We start from the raw sequence: 15,571 nt of genomic DNA on the forward strand, positions 1-15,571 counted from the left end.
GTAGGCCTAGAAATGTTTTTTCCGACAGTGTCACCAGGCATGGATTTACACATTCACTAGCTCCAAAGAATGTAAAAGATTAAAAATGTTTTAACTTCACATGCGTGTGGTTCTAGGAATCTTGCTACCGCTTGCTACTCTGCGCCACTTAGGTTCGGTGGTGGTGCGTTCTTGCGTGTTCGCAGGTTAGCTTAGCATACGAAGTTTATCACCTTGATAATGGCATTTTTAGTTATAATCTTTGATGAAGGATATGTCTACTGCTGATAAAGGGCCTTGCACATTTGGTAGGCTGTTCAGTGACAGCTGCCAGTGGCTATATTATATCTGATGCAAGCCAAAGGATAATTCTGTAGCCTAGGCCAGTGGTTTTCAAAGTGGGGGCCGCGAGGGGGTGCCAGGGGGGCCTCAGCAAGTTGGGAGGAAAAATAAAAGCAATAAATAAATACATTTTTTTTTTTAAATATACCTATTACTATGAGGGGAGGCTGTTATACTATGGCATTATAATAATTTGTGGCATATCTGAACATTATATTTTCCATGATGATGACTGGGAATAATAGTAGAGTGATAGCTCTCATATAGCAGAAAGCCCCAAATGCAATTTTTACGCACTGTATGCTCCATCTAAAATAATTATTACTGTAGGATTAGGTTAATGTATTTTTACATTTGCCGTAGTATTGTCCATAGGTTTAATAACACATAAAGGGGGTCCTTGGCCAGAACCTAGTGGTATTTGGGGGGCCTTGTTGTGGAAAAGTTTGGGAACCCCTGCCTAGGCAGCTAATAATTAAAACTGCTTCATGTGTCGACGATTGTTCATGAATGTCAAATCAACTTAGTACAGCGGCTAAGCACCGGAATCGTTCAGTTTTTGCAGAAAGCATGAAACTTGGCACAGTTATACTACTACCCCTAGTGATCAAAAATTGAAATGGACCCCAACTCATAGTGCCCCCTAGTGGCCGCCATCTTGAATTCAAATATGGCTACCATTCTTAACAGAATTGTTGATACAACTTCAAAATTAAACAAGATAAAAAAAGTCTTTTAAGTTCTAACACTCAATTTTTAGGGTCAAGGAAGCTATTGACATGATTTCCAAACAAACTTGATGTTGGCCATTTTGAAATCCAATATGGTGGATACCAAATGTGAAAATATAGACCATCTCTATTGTTATGCATGATAGAAATATCATTCAAAAACAATTTCAAAGTTTGAACAATCATTTTATCACATGACAACCTTAATAATATACAAGGCATCAAGTATAATCTGGTAAGATTCCAATATGGCCACTATGTGTAAGAAAATAAGCCAATTATTCTATATTTTGGTTAATTGAAGTAACTACCTACATCATCAATAAATTCTTATTCTACCTTCTTCTCTTTCTGAGCAAACCTTAACTCTTACTATACACTGCTCAAAAAATTATACACTTTAAAAAATAAAACACATCAGATCTCAATGGGGAAAAACATCACACTGGATATCTACATTACATTACATTTGGCTGACACATTTTTAGCCAAAGCGACTTACAACCTGGCAATTTAAAAAGGTAGAGTACAATAGGGAGAAGTGCATCAGTGAGTGCTGTTTTTATATAGTCAAGTCAGATGGTAAGTGCTAGAATTAGCTAGTTGTAAGTAGTGCTATGAGAGGAGATATTCTCTGAAGAGCTGGGTCTTCAGGAGTTTTTTGAAGATGGAGAGGGATGTCCCTGCTCTAGTAGCGCATTCTACCAATGAGGAACAACAGATGAAAAAAGCTGGGATTGACCTGAGCGTACCGGTGGCAGAGCTAGACAATGTTTGTCTGAAGAGCGCAACGGTCAGGGGGGACCAAGGGGTCATCGGGTGGAAAGAACAGATAAAGCTGTGTGTCATCTGCATAGCAGTGGTATGAAAAGCTGTGCGAATGGATAATCTGTCCCAAAGAAGTGGTGTGGATAGCAAAGAGAAGGGGGCCCAGTGCTGAGCCCAGGGGGACCCCTAAGGTGCAGACAGCTGTCCAAGCCATGATTCGTTAAACGAACATCCTGTGAGGTAGGATTCAAACTGATATGGACTGGGTAATATAACAAAAGGATGCCACTTTGTTATTTGGGACTGAATTCAAAGACCCCCGAAAATCTAAGTGGAAAAAATTACGCGGCAAGCTCGTCCATTTTGCTTGAATATCAGCACAGCAACTCATGATGGTACTCAGTAGTTCATATGGCCCTGACATGCTTGATGGCATCGGGGCATGCTCCTAATGAAACGGCAGATGATGTCCTGGGGGATCTGCTCCCAGATGTGGACATGGCCATCACTGAGCTCCCTGAGAGTCGTTGGTGCAACCTGTTAGATGGACCAAAATATAATCTCCCAGCATGTGTTTAATCGGATTTAAGTCAGGGGAGTGTGGGGGGACAGTCAATGGTATCAATGCCTTCATCCTCCAGGAACTGCCTGCACATTCTCACTACATGTGTCCAGCCATTGCTGTGCACCAGGAGGAACAGGCCCACTGCACCAATACAGGGTCAGAATGGGTCTGAAGTTTTCATCCTGATGCCTAAGAGCAGTGAGGGTGCAGTTGTCTTGCCCGTAGAGGTGTGTGCGTCCTTCCAAGGATATCCCTCCCCAGACCGTCACTGGCCCACCACCAAACCAGTCATGCTGAATGATGTTGCAGGCAGCATTACATTCTCCAAGACAATTTCAGACGTGTGCTCAGGGTGAACCTGGTCTTTTTTGTGAACAGCACTGGGCGTCAATGGCGAACCTGCCAATTTTGTATTCTATGGCAAATGCCAATTGAGCTGCACGGTGCTGGGCAGTGAGCATAGGTCCTTCCAGAGGCCATCGGGCCCTCAGGCCACCTTCATGAAGTCTGACATTGTGGTCAGAGACATTCACACCAGCGGCCTGGAGGAGGTCATTTTGTAGGGCTCTGACAGGGCTCCTACTGTTTGTTGTTGCACAAAGGAGCAGATACTGGTGCTGCTGCTGGGTTAAGGACCCTCTACCATCCTGCCCAGCTCTCCTAGAGCAACTGTCTCCTGGAATCTCCTACATGCTCTTGAGACTGCGCTGGGAGACACAGCAATCCTTCTGGCAATGGAACGTATTAGTGTGCCATTCTGGAGGAGTTGAACTACCTGTGCAACGTTTGTAGGCTCCAGGTACTGGCTTATGCTGACCCTAGCCAAATGTGAAACTAGAGAAAAATCAATCAAGGAGGATAAAGATGAATAATTGTATAATTTGCCACCACCTCTAAAACCATTCCTGTTTTTACAGACCTATCTCCCTTCTTCCTTTCTTGTCAAAGTTTTTGGAGAAAGTGTTCTTCAAGCAAGTCTTGGACTTACTATATCAGAACAACCTGCTAGACCCTATGCAGTCTGTTTTGTAGAGTCATTCTACTGAAACTGCTTTTATGTCTGTGACCACAAGCATTGAGAGTAGCTAAGTCTTCATCTAAGTTGCTAAGTCATTAGTGTTCATTCTACTAGACTTATCTGCAGCCTTCGATACTGTTAACCATGACATTCTCCTTTCTACACTATCTGAACTGGGATGTCTAGGAAAGTCCTTGACTGGTTTAAATCCTACCCTAAAGGGCACATGACTTCATCACAGGTGTGCCTCAGGGATCAGTATTAGGGCCCCTACTTTTCTCTATTTACACACTTCCTTGGGTGAGACCATTCGCTCCCATGAATTTGATTATCACTGCTATGCGGACGATACTCAACTTTACCTGTCTTGAGCTTTTGGTGTTTCCACCACAAAGCACACCCAAGGACTGGGCGCTGAACGCACTAGCCAGTGTCCTAAAAGTGCTGGTTCACTGACTAGCATGAGCCCTAATGGGTCAGGAGGGAGCTAAACTCATAAGGTATTACATATTTAAATTAGCTTCATTGACAGGCATAATAATTTTATGGGATGCAAAATGTTAAACTACAATAAAACAAAATGGATCTTTTCAAACAATCACTATGAGCATTTTCAAACAATCACTATGAGCATAAGCACTTTAGCATATGCTAATTGGCCCCATCCACCTCAATTGGATTAGGCTGTAGGACAGTAGGATGTGTTGGACTGGTTATGTACTAATTTATCTAACTTTGACTGGGTGTATGTACTAATTTATCTAACTCTAGGATAGAAGACAAAAAAACTCATTTCCCAAAAGGCAGCATATGTTTCTTTAAGAGACTTGACAGACGCTAGCATCCATGGGTTTTTAGCCCCCTTGCTAGCATGCCAACCTCTAGGGGGCAAATTAGAAGGATTGAGCCTAGGCAAGTGCAGGGTTTAGTCACACAGTCGAAACTTCACACATAGCCTAAACGCACCCCAGTTTTTGACTCAGTGTCAGAAAGTATGACTACTTCCTTAAAATCCAACATGTCTGCCATTTTAATTATGCATGATTGTCTCATTATGTATTTCATAATGCTGAAAGATGGCTATAGACACGTCATATTATGTGTTAAAAGCAGCATAGCATTATAAATGTAGAAAAAAGGGCATATTTTGGTGGCCATATTTGAAGTCAAGATAGGGGCCACTAGGGGGCGCTATGTGTTGGGGTCCATTTCAATTTTTGATCACTTGGGGTAGTACTATACCTGTACCAAGTTTCGTGCTTTCTGCAAAAACTGAACGATTCAGGTAAAAATCTGGCCTTAGCCGCTGTACTAACTGTGTGCTACATAGATTAAATACTAGCCATAAATTGAATTGAAAGCCATTGCATTTCAGATAATTTAATTTCAAACACTTTGGGACTTATGGGAGACAATAGGCTATTATGTTGATACTATTTTATTTATTTCACCTACACCTAGACAATAATTTGGAGTGAACACTTTTAATCTAAGAACGTAAGCTATAGATAGTTTTGAATATCCATATGCATATCCATAAGTTGTTTTTGAGTTTATACTATTCATTCACTAGTTGTTTTCAAGCAGACTGTATAGTCTATGTGTTAGAGTGAAGCCAATCAAACTCACAATTGATTTCAAACCATTAGCATTGTTGTTTTAAATGTATGCTTTTATTATTCTCCAATTTCTGTAGGCAATCTATTTTTTCTCTCGATGTTAAATTTGATGACTTAAGATGAAAATCCTGTAGATGGCGCTTGCCAAATCGAACAGAAATCGTCTAGTATTGTCTTAATTTTACGACATATATCCTCTTTTCGTCAATCTACTGTTTTGGTCTACTGTTCTACCTCGTGCACGAGCAGAGATGAAGCTGACTTAAACCTCGCTTGAATAAACGAGGCCAAGATGCCGCTAACTTGAGTTAATGGAACGGCTTCAGCCCCAAGTGAAAGTCTACGCTAGCCAGGCTATTTCTGTTAAGCGCCGCCTTCATTAGCGAGGTTGATGGAATACCCAGGGGCCTATTGCACAAAACTAGGATAAGGGATTAAGCCGGGATATCTTGGTTATCCTGGCTCAATTTATCAGTGATCCAGTTGCACAAAAGCGGGATAGGGGGCAGCAGGATATGTTATGGTATAAGTTACCATGGCGATTTATTCTGTGGAGCTAGCCTGCTCCAGACCAGGCTAAGTTCCAGGATCTATTTAATCTCATCCCTTATCTCAGTCAGCAGTCACCACAAACGGAAACCAATAGTTATTCCACTGCCCACTACACATTGTTATCAAATATACCTAGACCCACTGTCATTATTATGACCGCCGCTAGCGAAGTTAGCGAAGCGGTCATATAGGGATTGTCAAAGTTTTTTTTTTTTTTTTTCCACGTCATCTACTTCCTGAATTTTTGGTCAACGATACCCGGGACACCGAACCACCGGGGCACATGAAATTTGGTGGGTATGTAGCCCCACTAGACTTTTACAGAAAAATTTCGTTTCGTCCCCTCCCCGGGGGCCACTCCCCCCCCCCCCCCGTGCTGGGCCCCCTGGGTAAATAACCTGGCCCATAATCACTCATTTGTGATTTGCACCCCCCCCCGGTAAAAAATGAAAATGCAATATTATTCTGATACATAATTTCAAATTCAGTAGGATTAAAAGAAAGCCAAATATTCATCATCATCATCATGGCTGCATTTCCAGTATTGGCGATAAGTAGTTGTTTGTCCACTAGATGGCGCATCGTTGCAGTGAGACGTAATTTTGTTGGAAGTTAAAAGTGGGTTGGAAAAACAATGGACGCTTCCTACAGGACTAGTTTACCGCAGAGACCGTCTAATAAGGATAGGACGATGTTCACATGAAATGTAATTCCCATTTCTTCTTGAAGCCGAAATAAATCTGAGGATGTTTATCGGACATGCTTGGTTTTTACTGAAGGTACGTTAATCTTATAATATCAATAAGGACCTAGGTAATGTTACCGTTAGCGTTGGTTGAGTGATGGAGGCCAATTTGATTGATTGCATTTGTAGAAATCTATAAATGCGGTTATACCAAGCAAATTGATAGCAGCACTGTAATTGTATCTTTCGACTGTCATTTGTTGCACGTGCTACAAAAATCATTCTGTGCAATGGAAGATTTACCAACGTTACACCGGTCTGATACAGTTTTGCCTATACATGCGTGAGACTGAGACGCCTGTTTATTTTGTTTTAAGTGCGTTGTGACGCTCCGGCAAATGGAGATGTGCGACTTGTGACTTTGCCGAACGTCCCTTGCTTAAGACACACCTCCCTTAATTGGGCCTATAAGTTTCCGCGTCTCATAAGGCGTGAGCGCAGGAAAGGAGCAAGACGTGACCAGAACAGTGCTGCAGACAGGTCGTTTAATCCCTGGATTACAGTCCTAGTTAGTTAAAAACGTTAGCTTTTCCGCACCTGCCAATAGCCTTCCCCTCAGGAATCCCTGCCCTGACTGACTGAACTGGAGAGACGTAGGCCACGGGTTAAATTCCTTGTCTGCTGTTGTGGGGTATCCGCTGAGAGCCCATACATTAACGTGTCTGTTTAATAGTTTCCATACTGGTGTTTGACGTTAAACTGTCGAAGAGTTTCCATACTGGTGTTCGATACTAAATTGTCTGTTTAATAGTTTCCATACTGGTGTTTGACGAACATCGTCTAGCTACACTAAATTTCATTAACGTGTCTGTTTAATAGTTTCCATACTGGAGTGTTTAATACACTAAATTGTCGGCTTCACTGCTTTATAGCCTACTAGAGTTACCAAAGGAGTTTATTTTGATGTACAATGTAAATTGTTGCATACGGCCAGCGTTGTTTGAAATACGGAAAGGAGGAAATGAGCCTTGGTTGAATTGTTTGTTTTGCACGTGTCTGTCTGAATTATTTGCTTTGCATGTACCTGTTTGAGTTGTTTGTTTTACACGTGCCAGAGCTGAATAAGCTATGAATTGTTTTGTTTTTATGTTGATTGGCCAAAGAATTTGTGTTATTGGTTAATTCACGTGCGTTGTGGATTGAGCTACTTTTGAACTCTATCGCCCTAGGCTATTGTGCCGTGAGAAGCCCGAACTCTCTCGCATTACAATATACACCGGAGAACGTGTCTATCTGGACCGTGGACTGTCGTTACACACACCGCACATACACACCCCGCACATTTCCATACTGGACCATATACATCCGATCTGCACCCTGGAGATTTTGTGAACAATGTATGTTTGTTTGTGAACCAATGTGAAACGAACCCTTGTAATTTCACTGATTATGCTCATTAATGACATCTCATCTCATTATGCTCATTAATGACATCTCACCTTACTCATTCAAAGGGTTTAGTAAATGAGCGTATGCATTTCTAAGTCCTGTGTAATGTGCCTGACTTTTACCTACTTTCCTTTCCCTTATAATTTGAGCTAAGAAAGACAGACCGTTACAGCGTGCAGGGTGTGAGAGGGGAATCGATGTGCTTTGATTCCAGCTTGGTAGTTGTAGTCTGTGAAATTAAAAAGCACGTGTGTGTGAAGTATCCAAACAATGACACCTTCATTTCATTATGGCAGCTTTAGCAACACACCTTAAGCTACTGTGTAGTGGGTCCCATTTAGAAGTGGCTACTTCATTCGCGCTTTCCTTGACTCATGGAGCTGCGTGAATTTTATTACAACTTTTCACTTTTCGATATGGCAGTTTAAGTCCGCTTGATACTGTAAGGCGTCAGCCATTGGTTTCCAAAGTAGATTTCATTTGTGTCGCCAGCATAGCCTATTGACATTTATGTTGTAAATAAATATACCTTATAAGCCTACCTGTAGCTTAGGGAAGCTAACAGCTTTCTATTAGGATCTAGTTTGTTAGTTACAGTTTTGTCATAACTCCCTGATGCATTTTTGCATTTAGAATAGCCAGAGCGTGGATATCTCAATCGGAAAATTAAACAATATCGGGTGCCTATGGACTAGGCTGGGTGAACCCAGCCTGATCTGCCCGCTATTTATTTTTTGATTTCTTAAAAGATTGAGCTTGGTCTGGTGAAAGCCAGACTAGCCATGGACCTCAGTTACACAATGCAAGGGAACATGAATCAGCCTATATTTGCACGAACAATAACGGACAACAGCTCTTCAACTTTGGCCCGTTAAAATGTGTATGAACAGTCTAGCGACGCATTTCATCAAGGCCCATTTGGACATGTCAGTTATTTGCACCACTGGTTAGATGTAAAACAGCATTTCGTTTCAGACTACTGTTACTTAATTTGTGCATTAACAATAACGTTTCAGACTGTTACTTAATTTGTGCATTGACAATAAAGTATTACATGAACTAAAGATGACTAAAATCTTATGTAGAAGAAGAAACATTCACTAGCTGTTGAAAACGGCATGGAACTGACAGAGATGTTTTTGTTTATAAATAAATAAATAAATAAATAAATAAATAACATTATGCTGATACCTTTTGCTTTTCCCAAATACAATGTAGCCTACAGGTGTAAGTGACCCTTCATCAATCCAGTTGCAATGGATGAACTGTGATGAACTGCCCTACTTGTGATTGTTTAGAGATTTTAAAGGTTTTATAACAATGCTTCTTCTTTGGCTATTCTACAATCTATTCACCTTTTCAGCACCAGTAGGCTACTTTCTGTGCAGCCGCACACACACACTCAGGCATGCCAAACAAGCATACACAAAAGTTTTAAGAGTGGGGGATGGAGTAAAATATGGAGACAAATTGAAGTGTGATTTATTTTCGCGGAACGGATGTGCAGGACTGAGCGGCGGTCATATTTTGTACCGCTATGCGGTACATCTAGTTTAAACTTTTGTGAGCATAAATTAAGTTTTACATACTCGCCATTCCGACCTGTCATGCGACAATGTGACGTCATGGGAGTGCCTAATCATTTTGCGCGTGGTGGTCGCGGCACTAGTTGCAATGTTCTCCTAAACAGAGGTGTTGCTGTTAGTTGCTGTTGTGAAAAGGCTATCGCTACCTACTTCACACCGTAGAAGAAGCAATGAAGCTGCTTTAGTTGCCATGGTGAATCAGTGAATCTGTGATCGGTGGCAGGGTCTATTTGAGGGAGCCGTGAGCGCGCACTTATCCAGGATAGGTTTCACCTGGCTTGATGAATCGTGTCTGCTCATCCTGGCTTGCTCGTTGTGCAACCAGTTAAGCCTGCACGCTCTTGTTTTTGATTCATTGAGCGCGGCTCAGTAACTTATCCCGGATGTCTTAATTCTGCTTTTGTGCAATAGGCCCCAGGCCTACCCATGATGTTTGTGTGCTTACCCCTGTAAACTACCAGGGCCATAGTGGTTAAAAAAAGGTGGGTAAACTAAATTCTGTGATCAGGCAGTCCACGACTCGGTCACCGGTAGGGCGGACCACGTTGCCACCTATGTCTGATAAAAAAAAAAAAAACTGTCGATTTTAGCTTCCACCTTTTTCCTAAAAATGCCAGACTACCCATCGCAGTGGCTGCACAAGGAGGGAAGGATTTTGGGTGAGCACACGTTTTGGAACAACTACAGCACATAAACATGCATCCTTGATGTGTGTTGTTGTCATGACTGGTTTTGTTTCGTTTACTGTTCTGTCAGGGTAAGGAGCCTTTCCACACTTCCTGTGTGCTGTTGAAACAAGCCCCAACAAGGCTCTGACAATAAAGAAGAGGGAGGGGTCGCAGAGACGGGTTTTGTTATTTTAACCACATGAATCCATATTGTAATTGGGCAAACCCCTAACCTAACCTGTTGCATCTCCAACATCCCTGTGAGCACTGAAGTGAGAGAAACTTACACAGACAGAAACATTTCACTGAAAACAAAGGTGAGGTAAAAGGAGAATGTGCCACTTTCTTAGGAGAGGGGGGGGGGGGTGGGGGGGGGAATAAAAAAACACCGGTCACAGATAACCCATAACGTTGACTTACTAGTCAAAGTCTGCATATTCAAGAAAACAATTATGGAGTCGGCTTATTGCAAATCAAGGCTTAAATTGGTGGTAAAGGTTTTATTTTCTGACACCACCGTCCTTAGCATGTGTGAAGATGAGCTTCATAATGTCTAAATGTTGCCTCTGGGTGGCAGCATTCACCTGCCTTAGAGATTGTACTATATAGAGAGTACTATATACATTGATAGATTGTGAGGTCCTTGTTATTTTCAGAATTAAAAAAGTTAGGTGAAAGTAATGAGGTATGAATTCTCCACAGTGTTTCTCTCATGGGAGATAAACGCCAGCGGGCAAGAGTCCAAGGCTGCTGGGCTAAACCAGCACCGGTCAGACCAGCAGCTGCCAGACCCAGCAGCCCTGCAGGTAAACAGAGGACCAGAAGCCACCTCTGGACGCTTCAGTACGGTTTTATAATCAACTGTGAGATTATATAGGTATGTCATCTATGATCTATGCCTCAGGTCCCTGTTCTGGATCTACATCATGGAAAGCAGGGACACGGACATATGAATTTCAGCAGCCATCCAAGGTAATAACGGATTTATTCTGGCCTTTAACACATAACAACCTTTTAGACATGGCTTAGACATTGTCTATCTCTTCTCTCCATGTCACGCAGCCCATTCGAGACATTCCTGAGGATAAAGTTATTGAGTAAGTAGGCCATCAAATACAGAAATTGTCCTTGTCCTTGTATTCTAAAGAATAAAGATGCCATAATCATCTGACCAGTTATTTTATGAATGCAGCAGAATTTATAAAGCAGGGGCAGCTGGTTGATTTGATACATGTTTGATTGATGGGTCAATTATGACGGATCTTAAAGGGCAAATGTCAGTTTAACAACATTTTTAATTAATGTATAATATTACTGCATGTAGATGGGTCCTTTTATACAACAAATACATTTAATAACTAAACAATGTAATTCCAAGGAAGGAATTGCCATTGCATGTAAATGCAGAAAGGCTGCTGTGTAAAACATTTTATTAGTTTAAAAAAATACAAATGACTTACAGTATGATTATTCAGATTACATAGACCTACAGTATTCTATACTCCGAATACACTAATGAACACTTAACAACCAATGCAAGCTGGAAGTCAAACATTCAATGTTGTTCAAACCAATTTTAAAGCTACCCAATAATTAATGATCAAGGAGAAACCAGACGTACTGAATTTCGCATTCTCAGAATAAGTCTCAGTGTAGATCTCAGGATCTAGTCTCAGTATAGTTCAAAGGTACAGTATCTCACAAAAGTGAGTACACCCCTCACATTTCTGCAATTATTTTATTATATCTTTTAATGGGACAACACTGAAGAAATTACACTTTGTAAACACAGTGACAGTGTCAATTTGCTGTTCCCTTGGGCATTGAGGGAACAGAAAAGCCACAGTGTTTCTACAGATTACGATATACTACAACTGGAAAGCTTGATTCGTGTATGTGCCAGGCTACAGACGTAGGCTTTAATTTATAGGCCAGAATGATGCAGCAATGAGTAAGCCAAGTAAGCATACTCTGTAGCCTATGTTGACAGCACAAACGTTATACCTCAACTTCTGTAGTGTGTTTTAACAAGGCTTTGGTTATATGGGCTGTTTCCTAACAGCATAGTCGCTAACTATGATAGCAGCCTAACGTGATAGTGTTTACTTAGGCTGCATAAGAATCAACAGCTAAAAAGTAGCCCATTTTGGCCAAAATATGAAAATTACTCATAGGATAGTTAGCGGTTAACACTTTCACTCGATAGTTTGCGACCACTCATTTCATGTACATAACATAATGTTTGATCACCACTCATTTCATGTACATAACATAATGTTTGCGACCACTCATTTCAAGTACATAACATAATCTTTGACGACTTTCAGGCATCAGTTGTCATCCTATTGAGGTCAAGAGCTGCAAAAGGTCTTTCGATGACATATTTAGCATCTTATATCTAAACGTCACAGTCAACACTACACTCACTTGGGTTGTCACCAGTACCATGTATGAAGTCAGTCAGATGAATGGTCCGAGGCACACACACACACACACACACACACACACACACACAGACGGACAGATTTCTCTTTATAGTTAGATGCACAGATTCTTATCCAACTCTAAACTATGCCCCATTTCTTATTCTTTTTCTGTCCCAGGAAAGCTGGGGTGTATGACATCAGTCACCGCCCCTCAGGAGTATCCCGGTAAGTGTGTCATTTCTGTCCCTGAGACTTCTTGAGAGCTTTGGGGAAGCGAACAGGACCACTTAAATGCTCAGTTTATTTTTCCTCATTAAAGCCTCATTAAGGCATCGTCCCATTGCCTCAGTAAGTAAAGAGGAGATGAAACATTAGAGAGCTCCACCGTCTTTCTTTATGAGAGTTTATAGATCCCAATCCTCATCTGAGCCCCAGGACATTTGTACCTGCCAAAGAGCCGTGCTGAAGTTAGTGAGGTGCACGGCTCTCTCCTCTGCCCTGAAACGGCGGTGCTCCCAGCCTCCCGACGTGTGTGTGTGTTGTTGCTGCTGTGCTCCCAGCCTCCCGACGTGTGTGTGTGTTGTTGCTGCTGTGCTCCCAGCCTCCCGACGTGTGTGTGTGTTGTTGCTGCTGTGCTCCCAGCCTCCCGACGTGTGTGTGTGTTGTTGCTGCTGTGCTCCCAGCCTCCCGACGTGTGTGTGTGTGTGTGTGTGTGTTGTTGCTGCTGTGCTCCCAGCCTCCCGACGTGTGTGTGTGTTGTTGCTGCTGTGCTCCCAGCCTCCCCACATGTGTGTTGTTGCGGTGTTTCTGCACAGGCTGCGGCTGTTCCCGGACTTCCTCCAGCAGGAGGAGGCAGACTGGATGTTCAGTACCCTCCTTGCTGAACTTCCTTGGTCACAGAAGACCAACTACAGGCAAGGTCAGTGGATGGGCCTCTCTCACAAGGAACCTGTGGATGCTTTGACTTTTTTTTGTTTTGAACTCAACTGAACTGTTGCTTGCATCTCCTGGGTGTCAGTGAAACTCAAGGCGCTAATTTAAATGCTGGGCAAAGTCTAACTTAAGCTTGCTTAATAATTAGGCAAAATCTGTTTGCAAATGTAATACAATGAGAACGATCCTAAGCACAAACAGTGGTGGGTCAGCTAAAAGCACTCTCACGCTACACGATGCCGTTCGGTCATGCACAAGAACTGCTCATAGACTAACTTTGCACCCTCATGCTACACGATGCCGTTAGGTCATGCACGAGAACTGCTCATAGACTAACTTTGCACTTTGCCCTGCTTTTTTGGGTCCGCAGTCTTGTTCAGTAGTCATAGTTTGATGATGCGTCAATTGCAGGGCCCAATTGCGTAAGTCTTGGCGTGCATCCATTGGTTGTTGTCGTGATCCTACATCTCAAATTTCATGCGATCACAAGATATTGGTAATTGAAGCACCAGACTTTTGCATTCACGTCTTTCACTAGGTGGTAGTTGTTTGAACTGTTTGTAATGATGATTGAATCTCATGTAGGTAAATGCCATAGTTCTGGCAGTCTCTCAGTTCAAGTAACAGAAGATTTTTTGCGTGAACCTTGACATCATTTGCTGTGTGAATAATATTCTTATAATTGGCAAAACAACAATTCTCTAAATGAAAGGTTGCATCTTAAGTTGTCTGTCTGTGTAATTAAAGAAACATTGTGCGTTTTTATAAAATCATCATGTGAAGAATTGATAGACACACACCTTCAGACTAGCTGCCTTAACTTTTCACTTTGTAGTTTTGTACTCTGGATCAGAAACTCTTCATAAATGTGATTGATGACAGTGTTTACAACAATCTTCCAGTAGATTGTTGAAATATAGCACTCCAGTTAGCAAGATCACAACACAAACACTGAAATGTGTCTTTCACATTTTGTCATTGACAGAATCAGTTAATGCAACCCAGGGTCTCTAGTGAACTTTGCTCAATGATTCGTTTTCCCAAGTGGTGCCTATTGAGCAAGGTGACAGATCAAGCCAGCATCGAGTAGACTTTTGACCTATTTGTAGCAAATAAAAAAATAGAGGCATAGGCAGCACTTTCTATGTAAGTTTTTTTTACGGAGTCTCCTTCTGTATCAATTTGCTTTTGAATGTTTGAGCCTGGACTTACGATGTGTCATTTTGTAAACCGTCGTAATGCATGGATTCTGAAAACTAATGATGGCCCGATTTCCTGCCTTCAGTCAGAGTAAACACATCCAACTGTGTTGGCCGTCAGTCGTCTGCATTGAAACATTTCAGAGCCCAAACGAGGGAGAGAAAAAGAGTGCAGCTCTGAGGGAGAGCAAGAAGAGTGCAGCTCTGAGTCACTCTTTCCGCCCTGTAAGCGTCAAGTGTCACTCCAGCTCTGTCTGTCAACCCCCTCTGGGAGAGCCTGACATATTTTACTAAGCTTCCTGCCAGGCTTCTGGAGAGCCCAAAATTCATCACATCAGACAAACATTTGCTTTGGAGGTAAAAATGGTTCTGTTTTTAGGACTGCCATGTTTTCATTTGTATCGTTTTCTTTTTTGTTCTGCATCCATCATCTATCACATGAGGAGGAGAGAGGCGTCTGTGCTCGGGGTTGTTACCTCTTTTGGACTTGGTTTTGGGTAGCGGATTATGTTTGGGATCCACGAGCATTTCAACGCTGCCAAGGGCTCACATACGGAGCATGGGAAATGGGGCTGGCTATTCGCAGTCTCCTCGTTGGCATGGGCAGACTGGCACACGGCCTTTGGGGGGGTGAAGAGAGCAGTGGTCTGGTCTCTGCTGGGAGAAGAGTGGGCCAAGATGGCCTTGCCTCCAGTGCTGCTTCTGATGGATGAAAGGCACTTAGTCAAACAGACAAACACACACACATCAAACCATACACACACACACACACACAGCTGTTAACATGCTATCGATCGACACACACACACACACATCAAACCATACACACACACACACACACAGCTGTTAACATGCTATCGATCGACACACACACACACACAACTGTTAACATGCTATCGATCGACACACACACACACACACTGGGAGCACACACACACACACACAGCTGTTAACATGCTGTCGATCGGCACACACACACACACAGCTGTTAACATGCTGAGCCCTGATCCATTACCTGACCCTCTGTTGCAGGAGAGTCCTACGAAGAGCC

At 42.3% G+C, this 15,571-nt stretch overlaps 1 protein-coding gene across 3 annotated transcripts in view; it reads left to right on the forward strand.

The window, feature by feature from the left end:
- The first annotated feature begins 10,674 nt into the window (after nt 1-10,674).
- Nucleotides 10,675-15,571, forward strand: part of alkbh3 (alkB homolog 3, alpha-ketoglutarate dependent dioxygenase) — a 9,963-nt gene continuing 5,066 nt past the window's right edge. For 2 of the 3 annotated variants that reach the window (XM_076271573.1, XM_076271574.1), the window contains exons 1-2: nt 12,614-13,307; nt 15,553-15,571. The exon at nt 15,553-15,571 is cut by the window's right edge and continues 70 nt beyond it. In XM_076271573.1, the coding sequence (XP_076127688.1) occupies nt 12,785-13,307; nt 15,553-15,571 (542 nt within the window). In that variant the 5' untranslated portion in view covers nt 12,614-12,784. Of the gene's footprint in view, nt 10,769-10,866; nt 10,935-11,024; nt 11,060-12,565; nt 13,308-15,552 lie in introns of those variants that run through there. The other variant, XM_076271575.1, reaches the window with a different exon arrangement.

The sequence above is a fragment of the Alosa pseudoharengus genome, unplaced genomic scaffold (genome assembly GCF_046254945.1).
Source record: "Alosa pseudoharengus isolate Yale_2024_CS ecotype anadromous, Long Island Sound unplaced genomic scaffold, YU_APseudo_1.1 YU_APseudo_1.1_scf_10, whole genome shotgun sequence".
NCBI classification, from domain to species: domain Eukaryota; kingdom Metazoa; phylum Chordata; class Actinopteri; order Clupeiformes; family Clupeidae; genus Alosa; species Alosa pseudoharengus.